At 42.6% G+C, this 12,692-nt stretch overlaps 2 protein-coding genes across 2 annotated transcripts in view; one reads left to right on the top strand and one right to left on the bottom strand.

The window, feature by feature from the left end:
* proser1 (proline and serine rich 1) overlaps positions 1-10,236 on the bottom strand; it is a 42,831-nt gene extending 32,595 nt beyond the window's left edge. Inside the window, 5 exon segments of the mRNA XM_046318204.1 lie at positions 234-373; positions 4,847-4,941; positions 7,776-7,844; positions 8,713-8,778; positions 9,705-10,236. Coding sequence (XP_046174160.1) covers positions 234-373; positions 4,847-4,941; positions 7,776-7,844; positions 8,713-8,778; positions 9,705-9,749 — 415 coding nt within the window. The 5' untranslated portion in view covers positions 9,750-10,236.
* Positions 10,237-10,424: 188 nt separating this feature from the next.
* On the top strand, positions 10,425-11,609 carry vps36 (vacuolar protein sorting 36 homolog). Its single transcript, XM_046317106.1, has 4 exons — positions 10,425-10,629; positions 10,900-10,968; positions 11,207-11,277; positions 11,480-11,609. The coding sequence occupies exons 1-4, from the start codon at positions 10,534-10,536 to the stop codon at positions 11,607-11,609; spliced, it is 366 nt and encodes a 121-aa protein (XP_046173062.1). The 5' UTR covers positions 10,425-10,533.
* Positions 11,610-12,692: the final 1,083 nt, after the last annotated feature.

Raw genomic sequence — 12,692 nt, forward strand, 5'->3', positions numbered from 1 at the left:
CATGACATAACACACCTAGAATACATGACATAACACACCTAGAATACAGTATGACATAACACACCTAGAATACATGACATAACACACCTAGAATACATGACATAACACACCTAGAATACAGTACGCCATGACATAACACACCTAGAATACATGACATAACACACCTAGAATACATGACATTACACACCTAGAATACATGACATTACACACCTAGAATATATAACAGTACACACGTAGAACAGATCACAACACAGCTAGAGCAGTACAGGACAGTGTTACCTGCTCTAGGATCCTGCGGGCTCGTTTCTTCTCAGACAGGTGAATACGGAACAGGTCCTCTACGGGACGGTAGTTCTGGGCATCAGAGATATTCCTGGCAGAAGAGCACAACCCACCGCGGTTGTTAACTAACCAATCAATCCGCCAATCAATCAACTAACTAATCGAGTAGCTGTCGTGATCCATCAACTGATTAGATTTGAAGTCATTAGCACATTCAAGGATGTCCCAGCCTTCCTACATCAAGTAATGTTTAGGCCTATTCACTAGTAACGAAATCACGGAAGCAAATCAGAACTCGTCCAATAAGAAATGCTTGTTTCTCCCGTTGCAGAATGGTTTTGCTACAGTGTCTACTAATGAATACAGCCCAGATGTAGAGTTACTCAGAACACATACAGTATAATATATATATAATAATATATGCCATTTAGCAGACGCTTTTATCCAAAGCGACTTACAGTCAGTCATGTGTGCATACAGTCTACGTATGGGTGGTCCCGGGGATCGAACCCACTACCCTGGCGTTACAAGCGCCATGCTCTACCAACTGAGCTACAGAAGGACCATGAGGATCTAGAACACAGGTTTGTTGGTTGGTTCTTCTATACTTGTAGGGCCCTTAAATCCCCTCAAAGTCCCCACAAAGATACTACAATAAATAACATTCACCCTTGTGGGGACAATTCCCAAGTAGCCATGGGGGAAAAAGGCTACTTTAAGTTTAGGGGTTACAATTAGGATTAGGGTGAGGGGTTAGTGGTTAGATGTAGGGTCAGGGTTAAGGTTATGAAAAATAGGATTTTGAATGGAAATAAATGTTTTGGTCCCCACGAGGATAGAATAACATAACATATATATATATATATAACATTTCTAAATAATGCTTTTTTTTTTGCCTACTCAATAAATACATGTTATCGGTCTATAGGTTAATTAGCTAAATTTGGTGGAATTAAGTTGGTGCGTGTGTACAGTATCTTCGTCATGTATCTTATTTATCACACGTACACAGATACAGAGACTATATCAGTTTCAAAAAAACCTTTGTAATTGTTGCATGTTGCATTTATATTCCTGTTTGGTAATACTGTCACTGAACACACGGTTAATATTATGAATTACCATCATCTAACTGTTCTGTTAATGTGAATTACCATCATCTAACTGTTCTGTTAATGTGAATTACCATAATCTAACTGTTCTGTTAATATGAATTACCATCATCTAACTGTTCTGTTAATGTGAATTACCATAATCTAACTGTTCTGTTAATATGAATTACCATAATCTAAGAGTCCTAATCAGGTCAGTGGGTGGACTCCCTAATCAGGTCAGTGGGTGGACTCCCTAATCAGGTCAGTGGGTGGAGTCCCTAATCAGGTCAGTGGGTGGAGTCCCTAATCAGGTTAGTGGGTGGAGTCCCTAATCAGGTCAGTGGGTGGAGTCCCTAATCAGGTCAGTGGGTGGAGTCCCTAATCAGGTCAGTGGGTGGAGTCCCTAATCAGGTCAGTGGGTGGAGTCCCTAATCAGGTCAGTGGGTGGAGTCCCTAATCAGGTCAGTGGGTGGAGTCCCTAATCAGGTCAGTGGGTGGAGTCCCTAATCAGGTCAGTGGGTGGAGTCCTAATCAGGTCAGTGGGTGGAGTCCCTAATCAGGTCAGTGGGTGGAGTCCCTAATCAGGTCAGTGGGTGGAGTCCCTAATCAGGTCAGTGGGTGGAGTCCCTAATCAGGTCAGTGGGTGGAGTCCCTAATCAGGTCAGTGGGTGGACTCCCTAATCAGGTCAGTGGGTGGACTCCCTAATCAGGTCAGTGGGTGGACTCCCTAATCAGGTCAGTGGGTGGACTCCCTAATCAGGTCAGTGGGTGGACTCCCTAATCAGGTCAGTGGGTGGAGTCCCTAATCAGGTCAGTGGGTGGAGTCCTAATCAGGTCAGTGGGTGGAGTCCCTAATCAGGTCAGTGGGTGGAGTCCTAATCAGGTCAGTGGGTGGAGTCCCTAATCAGGTCAGTGGGTGGACTCCTAATCAGGTCAGTGGGTGGACTCCTAATCAGGTCAGTGGGTGGACTCCTAATCAGGTCAGTGGGTGGACTCCTAATCAGGTCAGTGGGTGGACTCCCTAATCAGGTCAGTGGGTGGACTCCTAATCAGGTCAGTGGGTGGACTCCTAATCAGGTCAGTGGGTGGACTCCTAATCAGGTCAGTGGGTGGACTCCCTAATCAGGTCAGTGGGTGGACTCCCTAATCAGGTCAGTGGGTGGACTCCCTAATCAGGTCAGTGGGTGGAGTCCTAATCAGGTCAGTGGGTGGAGTCCCTAATCAGGTCAGTGGGTGGAGTCCTAATCAGGTCAGTGGGTGGAGTCCTAATCAGGTCAGTGGGTGGAGTCCTAATCAGGTCAGTGGGTGGAGTCCTAATCAGGTCAGTGGGTGGAGTCCTAATCAGGTTAGTGGGTGGAGTCCTAATCAGGTCAGTGGGTGGAGTCCTAATCAGGTCAGTGGGTGGAGTCCTAATCAGGTCAATGGGTGGAGTCCTAATCAGGTCAGTGGGTGGAGTCCTAATCAGGTCAGTGGGTGGAGTCCTAATCAGGTCAGTGGGTGGAGTCCTAATCAGGTCAGTGGGTGGAGTCCTAATCAGGTCAGTGGGTGGAGTCCTAATCAGGTCAGTGGGTGGAGTCCCTAATCAGGTCAGTGGGTGGAGTCCTAATCAGGTCAGTGGGTGGAGGTCCTAATCAGGTCAGTGGGTGGAGTCCTAATCAGGTCAGTGGGTGGAGTCCCTAATCAGGTCAGTGGGTGGAGTCCCTAATCAGGTCAGTGGGTGGAGTCCCTAATCAGGTCAGTGGGTGGACTCCCTAATCAGGTCAGTGGGTGGACTCCTAATCAGGTCAGTGGGTGGACTCCCTAATCAGGTCAGTGGGTGGACTCCCTAATCAGGTCAGTGGGTGGACTCCCTAATCAGGTCAGTGGGTGGACTCCCTAATCAGGTCAGTGGGTGGAGTCCTAATCAGGTCAGTGGGTGGACTCCCTAATCAGGTCAGTGGGTGGACTCCTAATCAGGTCAGTGGGTGGACTCCCTAATCAGGTCAGTGGGTGGACTCCCTAATCAGGTCAGTGGGTGGACTCCCTAATCAGGTCAGTGGGTGGACTCCTAATCAGGTCAGTGGGTGGACTCCCTAATCAGGTCAGTGGGTGGACTCCCTAATCAGGTCAGTGGGTGGACTCCTAATCAGGTCAGTGGGTGGACTCCCTAATCAGGTCAGTGGGTGGACTCCTAATCAGGTCAGTGGGTGGACTCCTAATCAGGTCAGTGGGTGGACTCCCTAATCAGGTCAGTGGGTGGAGTCCTAATCAGGTCAGTGGGTGGAGTCCCTAATCAGGTCAGTGGGTGGAGTCCTAATCAGGTCAGTGGGTGGACTCCCTAATCAGGTCAGTGGGTGGACTCCCTAATCAGGTCAGTGGGTGGACTCCCTAATCAGGTCAGTGGGTGGACTCCTAATCAGGTCAGTGGGTGGAGTCCTAATCAGGTCAGTGGGTGGACTCCCTAATCAGGTCAGTGGGTGGAGTCCCTAATCAGGTCAGTGGGTGGAGTCCCTAATCAGGTCAGTGGGTGGACTCCCTAATCAGGTCAGTGGGTGGACTCCCTAATCAGGTCAGTGGGTGGACTCCCTAATCAGGTCAGTGGGTGGAGTCCCTAATCAGGTCAGTGGGTGGAGTCCCTAATCAGGTCAGTGGGTGGACTCCCTAATCAGGTCAGTGGGTGGACTCCCTAATCAGGTCAGTGGGTGGACTCCCTAATCAGGTCAGTGGGTGGAGTCCCTAATCAGGTCAGTGGGTGGACTTCCTAATCAGGTCAGTGGGTGGACTCCTAATCAGGTCAGTGGGTGGACTCCCTAATCAGGTCAGTGGGTGGAGTCCCTAATCAGGTCAGTGGGTGGAGTCCCTAATCAGGTCAGTGGGTGGACTCCCTAATCAGGTCAGTGGGTGGACTCCTAATCAGGTCAGTGGGTGGACTCCCTAATCAGGTCAGTGGGTGGACTCCCTAATCAGGTCAGTGGGTGGACTCCCTAATCAGGTCAGTGGGTGGACTCCTAATCAGGTCAGTGGGTGGACTCCCTAATCAGGTCAGTGGGTGGACTCCTAATCAGGTCAGTGGGTGGAGTCCTAATCAGGTCAGTGGGTGGAGTCCTAATCAGGTCAGTGGGTGGACTCCTAATCAGGTCAGTGGGTGGACTTCCTAATCAGGTCAGTGGGTGGACTTCCTAATCAGGTCAGTGGGTGGACTCCCTAATCAGGTCAGTGGGTGGACTTCCTAATCAGGTCAGTGGGTGGACTCCCTAATCAGGTCAGTGGGTGGAGTCCTAATCAGGTCAGTGGGTGGAGTCCTAATCAGGTTACACACCCAATGCATATGGTTCCGGTAAATATCTAACATGTCTGGCATCACATTTTCCAAAAGGAAACTCTGTTGTGTGTGTGTGTGTGTGTGTGTGTGTGTGTGTGTGTGTGTGTGTGTGTGTGTGTGTGTGTGTGTGTGTGTGTGTGTGTGTGTGTGGGGGAGTAGAGTTACTCACAGAGCTATGAGTTCCAGAACCACCAGTCGGTCCTTAGAGAAGGTAAAACAGTTGAGGATGTTGGCCACTTTGGTAGTGGGGATGGCAACCATTTTCTGGAAGAAACACACAAAGAGTCAAAAGTTGAATCAAAACATGCAGGCCAGTATTTAGCTAAATATCCACATAGTCACAAAAAGGGTGGGGATAGTAGTGATCTCAGTAATTATCTACCCATTTTCAGACCGCCTTTTCATGCCCAAAATTACATTTTAAAAAGCAGCATGTCCACTGTTTACATCTGCCATGTGTTGTTGCAACGTTCTGATTGGTCAAGAGAGTCAAGCATTTTATTATTATTAAAAATAAATTAAAAAGTCCTTTCTTTTTTGTGACTATGTGGATATCCCCCCCAAAAAATTCAGGATGTCACATGTCTATCTCTAGTTTAGAGATCTTTGTTGCTTGTGTGTAGAAGTAGAGGAATTGACACTCTGCCATAATGTTCAGGTTTAGAGGATGACTGACAAGAGTCTGCCATAGTGCTCAGGTTTAGAGGATGACTGACAAGAGTCTGCAATAGTGCTCAGGTTTAGAGGATGACTGACAAGAGTCTGCAATAGTGCTCAGGTTTAGAGGATGACTGACAAGAGTCTGCAATAGTGCTCAGGTTTAGAGGATGACTGACAAGAGTCTGCAATAGTGCTCAGGTTTAGAGGATGACTGACAAGAGTCTGCCATAGTGCTCAGGTTTAGAGGATGACTGACAAGAGTCTGCCATAGTGCTCAGGTTTAGAGGATGACTGACAAGAGTCTGCCATAGTGCTCAGGTTTAGAGGATGACTGACAAGAGTCTGCCATAGTGCTCAGGTTTAGAGGATGACTGACAAGAGTCTGCCATAGTGCTCAGGTTTAGAGGATGACTGACAAGAGTCTGCCATAGTGCTCAGGTTTAGAGGATGACTGACAGAGTCTGCCATAGTGCTCAGGTTTAGAGGATGACTGACAAGAGTCTGCCATAGTGCTCAGGTTTAGAGGATGACTGACAAGAGTCTGCCATAGTGCTCAGGTTTAGAGGATGACTGACAAGAGTCTGCCATAATGCTCAGGTTTAGAGGATGACTGACAGTCTGCCATAGTGAACAGGTTTAAAACCGTGCCCACCCCAACTCTAAACAGAATATCCAACGACTGAAGATCGATTTCTAAGAACCTTCTACGAAATGTATTTATTAGGGCTGTCCCCAACTAAAAATGATGTCACATGTCTATCTCTAGTTTAGAGATCTTTGTTGCTTGTGTGTAGAAAATCGACTGTTCTTTCGATTAATGAACATTTTAAAACGTGTATTTTTCCATTTATAGACACACCCTAAATCAACTATATTTATTTTATTTTACCTTTATTTAACTAGGCAAGTCAGTTAAGAACAAATTCTTATCTTCAATGACAGCCTAGGAACAGTGGGTTTAACTGCCTTGTCAGCTCGGGGGTTTGAACTTGCAACCTTTCGGTTACTAGTCCAACGCTCTAACCACTAGGCTACCCTGCCGCCTCTACACTCTAACCACTAGGCTACCCTGCTGCCCCGATAGGCATTGAGCTCATCTGATGCTTTAAGCTTACGATTTGATGAGATAGGACAAATGCCTCTAGAGGGCGCCAACTATTCTCCTCCAGTTCCTGACGGCTTTCGCAGAATGCCAATTTATCTTACCATTTCTCCCGATCTGTATGTGAGTTACGGTTTCCATATGCACATTTTCGTGAGAAACAGTTTCATTTCATTTCTAATAAATGTCTTTGTGTCTCAAAATCATTGTCCTGTTGATCAAAATTCTATCCAAATGATACAAACCTAAAAAGAAAGTTTGATTGTCAATTATGTAAAAATAGCCGAGATGAAGCCAACAAATAAAAACATTGCAGCCTGCAGGTAGAAAATATCCTGATCAAATTAAATCTCCTATAAATCACATCGGCTACACATGGCCTGTCTGCAATCAACATGAAACATTGTACCATTTAATTGTATAATTTATTTAATAATTTATAATTGTATAATTTATATAATCATTTATAATAATCATTTATAATAATCATTTTGTTCAGAGCTTTAGGAAAGTATTCAGACCCCTTGACTTTTTCCACATTTTGTTACGTTACAGCCTTATTCTAAAATGGATTAAATAGGTTTTCCCCCCCTCATCAATCTATACACAATACCCTAATGAAAAAGAAAAAACAGGTTTTTAGACATTTTTGCAAGTGTATATATTCATTTTTATTAAAAAATAAAAATAAAAACTGAAAATTCATATTTCCATAAGTATTCAGACCCTTTACTCAGTACTTTGTAGAAGCACCTTTGGCAGCGATTACAGCCTCCAGTCTTCTTGGGTCTGACGCTACAAGCTTGGCACATCTGTATTTTGGGAGTTTCTCCCATTCTTCTCTGCAGAGCCTCTCATGCTCTGTTAGGTTGGATGGGGAGCATCGCTGCACAGCTATTTTCAGGGCTCTCCAGAGACGTTGCTCAGTTCGGCCATCTCTAGGAAGAGTCTTGGTGGTTCCAAACTACTTCCATTTTAAGAATGATGGAGGCCACTGTGTTCTTGGGGACCTTCAATGCTGCAGAAATGTTTTGGTACCCTTCCTCAGATCTGTGCCTCGACACAATCCTGTCTCAGAGCACTACAGACAATTCCTTCAACCTCATGGCTGCTTTTTGCAAAAATGCATTAAAAACCTGTTTTCGCTTTCTCACTGTGGGGTATTGTGTGTAGAATGATGAGGAATTTTTATTTATTTAATCCATTTAGAATAAGGATGTAACGTAACAAAATGTGGAAAAGGTCAAGGGGTCAGAATACTTTCCGAATGCACCATCTATCTGTTAACACAGGAATACACAAAACATTATCAGAGTTGGCTGTTGTTGTCACTCACATGTTGAAGAGCTTTGACAGCTTTGATCTGAGGATCTGCCCAGGAGAAGTACTTCAGCATGTCCATTACCTGGAGGGAGAGGGGGGAGGAGGGTTAGCATGTCTATTACCTGGAGGGAGAGGGGGGAGGAGGGTTAGCATGTCTATTACCTGGAGGGAGAGGGGGAGGGGTAGCATGTCTATTACCTGGAGGGAGAGGGGGGGGGGGGTTAGCATGTCTATTACCTGGAAGGAGAGGGGGAGGGGTAGCATGTCTATTACCTGGAAGGAGAGGGGGGTTAGCATGTCTATTACCTGGAGGGAGAGGGGGGTTAGCATGTCTATTACCTGGAGGGAGAGGGGGGTTAGCATGTCTATTACCTGGAGGGAGAGGGGGTTAGCATGTCTATTACCTGGAGCGAGAGGGGGGGTTAGCGTGCCTATTACCTGGAGGGAGAGGGGGGTTAGCATGTCTATTACCTGGAGGGAGAGGGGGATTAGCATGTCTATTACCTGGAGGGAGAGGGGGGGTTAGCATGTCTATTACCTGGAGGGAGAGGGGGGTTAGCATGTCTATTACCTGGAGGGAGAGGGGGGTTAGCATGTCTATTACCTGGAGGGAGAGGGGGGTTAGCATGTCTATTACCTGGAGGGAGAGGGGGGTTAGCGTGCCTATTACCTGGAGGGAGAGGGGGGTTAGCATGTCTATTACCTGGAGGGAGAGGGGGGTTAGCATGTCTATTACCTGGAGGGAGAGGGGGGTTAGCATGTCTATTACCTGGAGGGAGAGGGGGGGGTTAGCATGTCTATTACCTGGAGGGAGAGGGGGTTAGCATGTCTATTACCTGGAGGAGAGGGGGGTTAGCATGTCTATTACCTGGAGGGAGAGGGGGGGGGGTTAGCATGTCTCTGTAACTGGCTGTCATTCATCAACCTTCTCTGTCTGCTAGCTACTGTACCTGCTCGCTGGAGAAGTACCCGTGCACCTGCTCTATCGCCTTAATCCGCTGATCTGTTAGCACGCACTGCAGAGAGAGAAGAATCCCAGTGAAAACCATTGGAAATGACTCCTAGTGTACATAAATCAGTCAGTGGTGTGGATAACGTCTGCTATGCTCTCCATAGCCAGATAGCTGAGCCGTGAACCAGAATCTGGGTTTACAGGTGTTGAATATGGCGATTCTCCTTTAAGCCAGTCAACTTGCCATTTACCAGCTTTTCAAGCGTAATAATGTAAAAATACTTTCGGTACTTATTAACAAAGAATGGCGTTTATCGTCATTATGTATAAAAAAAATGTTTTTTTTAAAGTGACATGTAACCGGACAAAATGCCAGGAAATAATTGAAGTATTGTTTTGAACAAGTGTTCATGACCAAATCATTTTCTGTACCTCCAATAAAAATCAGTCATTACTGCACGTTGGTTGGCTGATCCATCAGCAGGAAAGGCCATTGATTTGATCACCTACAACAGTGTATGTATGAACTTCATACCAATCTGTCGTTTCACCCGCGGTTCACAGAATGCAATAATATTTCATGTAACTAGATTAAGTAGACAATATAGGGCACGTTTGTATATTTCTAGATAGGCTAGGCTTTATTTACTGTATTTTAATTCCACGACTATTGCAGGAGGTGCAGAATAGGTGAAATATGGCGCGTGATCACTTGGCCAAAAATAATACCTTTCACACCTGGCATTTATTTATTTTTTTGCACCTTTTTTGGTACGTAATTAATTTACATAAGTAAAGACTGCAGTTGCTCATCATCGTATTTGAACGGTATCAAGCTTGAAAATGATAAGTTGAATGGCTGCTTCCTCGTCTTAAAGTATAATATTATATTCAGTCTCGTGAAAACCCAGATTCTCATTCAGCTGACAATGTCGTTTAGGTGTTAAAATCATTTTTATTAGCCACTTGGGTTAACTGAACCAAACTTACCTTCCTGATTTCGTCTAAGACGATGTCGAATGATTTCTTATCCATGTTTGATCGGATTCTCAGTGTTAATAACTCCTTGATTAAATAGCCACCTGGCTCGAGTCAGTGGACTAACGTTACAGTACAATCAATATCACTGACATAATCTAAAAACCGACAAAACTACTGGTAGCTTACTATTAAAATAGAGCTATACACTTCATAATGTGACTTTAAGACAAAGTATATTCACAAACGGCACAGTATTTACGACGTTTTCTTTGTTGTCCTCGTTTAAAATCTAGTTGCTAGCTAGTTAGCTAGAAAGTGCTGTGCTACTTGACAGCTTGGCTAATGTTAGCTTAACTCTGCAGTTTGTTAGGCCAGAGCAGAAAGGGTCAAATTACTCTATGGAAAAAAATATGAATATATCAATTAATTTTTATCCTTACTGAAGCGTTTGACAACGTCTATCGTATGTACATTTAGTTTATCGACATATTTTGAACTGTACATAACAACCACAATAAACTAAGCCGCTGCGACAACTTCCTTTGTTAGGACCCCATTCACAAAACATGAGTTAAAAGATCACTTTCTCAGAACAAATATTTTTTGTTTGAAGTGGAACTATATATTAATCACCAATTAGGATACGACCATTGTATGCTCATATTTTATTTAGGCAGATACTGTGAAATAATAGATTTATTGATCATATTTTCAATCAGGCCGCGGGGCGCAAACAGGCATATTTTTGGACACCCTTGAGGAAGTAGACATGTCGTCGGATCTGTGAGAAGTTGGCAAATATTTATTTATACTTGTATTTTGTGTTGATTCAAGTAAAATGGACAGATTCACATGGTCAAATGGTCTTCTGGAAATGAATGAAACATTGGTGATTCAACAACGAGGTGTCAAACTTTATGACGGAGAAGACAAGGTATGATGTTAACAAGCTCGCATTGCCAGGAAACCAGCTAGTCGGTAACGTTACATTGTTAGCTAGACATCTTTGAAATAGTGGAATAAATCTAGTCAACCAGCTAATCGGAAATAAAATAACGTCACTGGTTGGTTGCATGGGCGTGTTTCTTTTGCCTTGACAAACACGTTTACGGGGTCATTGTTGATGTTTACAACAGTGCTGTCGGACCAAATACACATTTCTGCATATCTGACCGTTTGTTGTCCCTCTCTGTCTTTCCACCAGGCCAAGTTGGATGTTGGAATTGCTCTGCTGAGTACTCACCAGTTAATATGGAGGGACCTGAAGAATCATGTACAGTGACACTTCATAAAAATACACAGCTTTATCTGCATATTAGCTAGTGTGACCTTTTCCATGTTCCTGATATGATGGTGTTTAGTATTTACTCTCCTAACGTGTGTGTGTGTGTGTGTGTGTGTGTGTGTGTGTGTGTGTGTGTGTGTGTGTGTGTGTGTGTGTGTGTGTGTGTGTGTGTGTGTGTGTGTGTGTGTGTGTGTGTGTGTGTGTGTGTGTGTGTGTGTGTGTGTAGGAATGCTGCATAGCCATACCCCTTTCTCAGATCATCTACTTTGAGGAACAAGCTGCGGGTATCGGAAAGAGGTGACTCTTAATTAAACCATGTAGCCTATTGAAACAATACCCACCACTTTGTAGCAGGACAACTCACATGTCACATGTATGTACGCATGAATACTATAAGTCACTTGGATAAAACAGAACACCCCCCTCTCTCTTGACTATGCGTTCATCTTTGATCTATGACAGAACACCCCTCTCTCTCTCTCTGTATCTGACGCTGCAGTGCCAAGATAGTGGTCCACCTGCACGCTTCCCCGGCCAATAAGGAGCCAGGACCCTACCAGCAGAGCAAGTTCTCCTACTTCAAACTGTCCTTCAAAGAGCATGGACAGATAGAGGTAGTAGTCATTTAATATTGTTATTACTACTATAGTAATATTATTATTACTATTATAGTAATATTATTATTACTATCATAATATTGTTATTACTATAGTAATATTGTTATTATAGTATTATTACTATTATAGTATTATCATTATTATTAGTACTATTATTATTATTACTATTATAGTACTTTTAGTATTATTACTATTATAGTATTATCATTATTATTAGTACTATTATTACTATTATAGTATTATCATTATTATTAGTACTATTATTATTATTACTATTATAGTACTTTTAGTATTATTACTATTATAGTAGTACTATTATTATTATTACTATTATAGCAGTACTATTATTATTATTACTATTATAGTACTTTTAGTATTATTACTATTATAGTAGTATTATTATTATTATTACTATTATAGTAGTACTATTATTATTATTACTATTATAGTACTTTTAGTATTATTACTATTATAGTAGTACTATTATTATTATTACTATTATAGTAGTACTATTATTATTATTACTATTATAGTACTTTTAGTATTATTACTATTATAGTAGTACTATTATTATTATTACTATTATAGCAGTATTATTATTATTACTATTATAGTATTATCATTATTATTAGTACTATTATTATTATTACTATTATAGAAATATAATATTACTAGTATAATATTACTACTACTATAGTATTATTGCCGGTATTACTACTATAGTAGTATTATTAATACTGTTATAGTATTATTGGTATTACTTATTATTATTATTATTATTACTACTATTACAGTATTATTATTGGTATTATAGTATTCTTATTATTACTATTGTAGTATTATTATGTTATAGTGTTATTTACCAGTATAGTGTTATTGTTATTATTTATATTTTAGTATTATTACTTCTGTAAATATGTAATGAGAGTAGTAACATTGGATACTGCCTAGTGACACTATGAGAGTAGTACCACTGGATACTGTCTAGTGACACTATTAGAGTAGTACCATTGGATACTGCCTAGTGACACTATGAGAGTAGTACCATTGGATACTGCCTAGTGACACTATGAGAGTAGTACCACTGGATACTGT

The sequence above is a fragment of the Oncorhynchus gorbuscha genome, linkage group LG20 (assembly GCF_021184085.1).
Source record: "Oncorhynchus gorbuscha isolate QuinsamMale2020 ecotype Even-year linkage group LG20, OgorEven_v1.0, whole genome shotgun sequence".
Classification (NCBI taxonomy): Eukaryota; Metazoa; Chordata; class Actinopteri; order Salmoniformes; family Salmonidae; genus Oncorhynchus; species Oncorhynchus gorbuscha.

Bases quoted from the DNA above. Each gene is read 5' to 3' on its own strand.
- vps36 (XM_046317106.1), top strand. From the start codon at position 10,534: ATGGACAGATTCACATGGTCAAATGGTCTTCTGGAAATGAATGAAACA. The intron at 10,969-11,206 runs GTACAGTGACAC...GTGTGTGTGTAG, and splicing joins GGAGGGACCTGAAGAATCAT to GAATGCTGCATAGCCATACC. The intron at 11,278-11,479 runs GTGACTCTTAAT...CTGACGCTGCAG, and splicing joins GCTGCGGGTATCGGAAAGAG to TGCCAAGATAGTGGTCCACC.